The sequence below is a fragment of the Osmerus eperlanus genome, chromosome 15 (assembly GCF_963692335.1).
Source record: "Osmerus eperlanus chromosome 15, fOsmEpe2.1, whole genome shotgun sequence".
In the NCBI taxonomy this organism is placed as follows: Eukaryota; Metazoa; Chordata; class Actinopteri; order Osmeriformes; family Osmeridae; genus Osmerus; species Osmerus eperlanus.
In genome coordinates, this window is record NC_085032.1 from 15,306,529 (window position 1) to 15,309,636 (window position 3,108).

At 49.8% G+C, this 3,108-nt stretch overlaps 1 protein-coding gene across 1 annotated transcript in view; it reads left to right on the forward strand.

The window, feature by feature from the left end:
* The window catches only part of LOC134035373 (partitioning defective 3 homolog), a 90,962-nt gene that overhangs the window by 22,375 nt on the left and 65,479 nt on the right, over positions 1-3,108 (forward strand). The window contains exon 4 of the mRNA XM_062480368.1: positions 1,957-2,105. Coding sequence (XP_062336352.1) covers positions 1,957-2,105 — 149 coding nt within the window. The remainder of the gene's footprint in view (positions 1-1,956; positions 2,106-3,108) is intronic.

The following is a 3,108-nucleotide window of genomic DNA, read 5'->3' on the forward strand; positions in this document are numbered from 1 at the left end:
ACACACACACACATCCGTAGTCTACCTGTGTGATAGATGTCATCGTCTGTCTGGTGTGCAGCTCTGTGTCTGTGTTAAATGAGTCCAGACAGCCTTCGCTGGCAGAGTGAAAGAAATGTAAATTCAGGTTGTGAATCTCCCCCCCCCCCCCTCCTCCTCCCCCCCCCCCTCACCCGTTCTGTCTCTGCCGCTTGCCAGAGGAATGACATTCAGGAGAGGTTGTTCTTTCTTTCCTCTTGATGATGAGAGGAGAAGAACGAGGGATGCTAAATGAATAATACATCTCTGCTGTCGCTCCGCTCCTCTGTCAGATAGTGTGGGTTGGAGTTGTGTGTGTGTGTGTGTAGCTGGTCCCACGGGCCAGGGTGAGTGAGGCCTGTCACAGTGATTTGAGGGTGGACGGTGGCTTGTTAGGGAGAGACAGAGCCTGTTGTCTCTAAGTGGGATCAGACCCAAATCGACATGTAACAGATAAACACGTCTGTTGTTTACATCTAAACATAATAGCAGGGCGAGTCTGCTGAGCACTGGGATGGAGAGAAGCTGTTACTCTGTACAGAATAACTTTTTTGATCTCTCTCTCTCTCTCTCTCTCTCTCTCTCTCTCTCTCTCTCTCTCTCTCTCTCTCTCTCTCTCTCTGTCTCTCTCTCTCCTCTCTCTGCCCTGCTCACGTTCTGTCCTCTCATCTCTAATGACCCGTTCAGATCAAGACCACAAGACCTCTCTCTCCATTTCTCTTCATTCCAGACCAGTGAATCTCTCTCTCTCTCTTTCTCTCTTTCTCTCTCTCTTTCTCTCTCTCTCTCTCTCTCTCTCTCTCTCTCTCTCTCTCTCTCTCTCTGTCTCTCTCTCTCTGTCTCTCTCTCTTTCAATTCAATTCAGCTTTATTAGCATGCAGTCATTACAACCATATTGCCAAAGCTAGAAGCATTACAACAGAAAACCATACATCAACAACAACACAAGGAACAACAGCCAGTATTGTCCGGAACATGTGGCAACAACAAAACAAAAAGTGCAAACATATATACTACAGTTAGCACAACTATACAGCAATAACACCAGTCACAACAGCGTCAAGAACAGAAAACAACAATTTGCAAGACACACTGACAACAAAACCGAAAAACAAAATCTCTGTCTCTCTCTCTCTCTCTCTCTCTCTCTCTGCGTGTGCTTGCGCCTTTGTATCTATTCAGTGAGCATGCGGTGCTTTGGTAGGGAGGGTGTTTACAGACATGTTGTGTGCAGAGCTCTTTGTCTCCTTATGTGTCTGCTGTGATGTCATCTTACTGATAGAAAGTGTGTGTGTCATTGACAGAGAGACACAGAGCATGTTCCCTGACAGATGGATGTATCACTGTTCATCAGCACTCCTCCCTCCCCTTCTATCTGCTCTTCAGCTGGAACACTCTCACCTTAATTGCAAATGTTCTCCTCAGCATGCAGATCCCAGTGGCCTGCCTGGCGAGCACAACCCTTCCTCCTGCTCCTCTTTTCCATTAAGATCCAGACAGAGATAAGGACATTCAAAGGGAGCAGGCTGTGGAGAGCCGGGGACCATAGCTGCTCCAGACAGGGAGATATTGAGTGGTGGTGACCCCACCAGAGCATCACAGTTCTGGGCATCACACCCGGTCACCCGCCCCCCCTGTGAACTCTGTGGAGGTGGAGGTGTCCTTGAACAGACAGGGAGCTGTCTCTCTCTCTCTCTGTGTGTGTGTGTGTGTGTGTGTGTGTGTGTGTCAGACCCTGAATGTATTAATCAGATGTTCAGTGCTGGCTTTGGTTCTTCAAACCCTAGTGTAAGGCTGGGTGTGAAATTAATATCAATTATGAGATTCTATTAACCGGTTCATCATCAGGTCTTACCTCTCCTCAAATCACATTACCATCTCTAAGCCTCCTTTTTGTTTCTCTCCTCCTCTCCTCCTCCTCCTCCTCTCCTCCGCCAGCTCCCTCAGTCCGGACACCGACCCTGACGCCTCGTTCCTCCGCGAGGGCTTCGGACGCCAGAGCGTGTCGGAGAAACGCACCAAGCAGTTTGGAGACGCCAGTCAGCTGGAGATCATCCAGACCCGCAAGTCCAAGAGCATGGACCTGGGTAAACTGGGAAACTAACACACACACACACACACACACACACACACACACCCTGGTGAAATTACTGTCACACACACACGTACACACACACGCTGTGTTAATATTACTGACTGTCACACACACACAGCTAAAAGCCGTGTACAACCACACACATGTACACCTCCCTCACTAGTCTTTTGCCTGACCCTCTGACCCTGTGCCCAGTCGAGCGTTGGTAAAGGGGTGTGTGTGGTGTGTGTGTGTGCGTGGTGAGGAACACAGTGAGGAGGCCCTAAGAGCTCCTCCCACCGGAGGTGACCGGGCTGTGCCTCTCGCATCACTGGGTAATCATGACAGATAAGACACATCCCGTCTCCATGGAGACGCTGGCGCTGGTCGTGTCAGGCTCTCCTGGGGCTGTGTCTGGTCATTCCTGTAAACCCTAAAAGCTCTTTTCTCTCTCTTTCTCTCTCTCTCTCTCTCTCTCTCTCTCTTTCTCTTTCTGCCTGCTCTCTCTGTCTCTCTCTCTCTGTCCTCTCTTTTTACTGTCTGTCCTTTCTGCCCCATCTTCTCTCTCTCCCTCCCTCTCTCTCTCTCTCTCCATCTCTCTCTCTCTCTCTCTCTCTCTCTCTCTCTCTCTCTCTCTCTCTCAAGCCCTCTCTCTCTCTCTCTCTGTCTCTCTCAAGCCCTCTCTCTCTCTCTCTCTCTCTCTCTCTCTCTCTGTCCCTCTCAAGCCCTCTCTCGCTCTCCACCTCGTCAAGAAACTTCCCAGAAAATCAACAGTAGCTCAGTAGCTTACCTCGGTCTGGATAGAGACAAAGAGCTCAGAGCAGAGAGAGTGAGAGAGATGGCAGAAAGAGAGATGACAGAGAGCAGAGAGAGATTGGAGCGAGACAGCAGAGAGAGAGACAGAGAGAGCGAGAAGGAGTGATAGAGAGCGAGAGTGAGAGAATGGAGTTGGAGAGAGAGGGAGAGAGAGCAGTGCTCTGTGGCAGATAAAGAAGCTCTCCACTGACATATCAGCT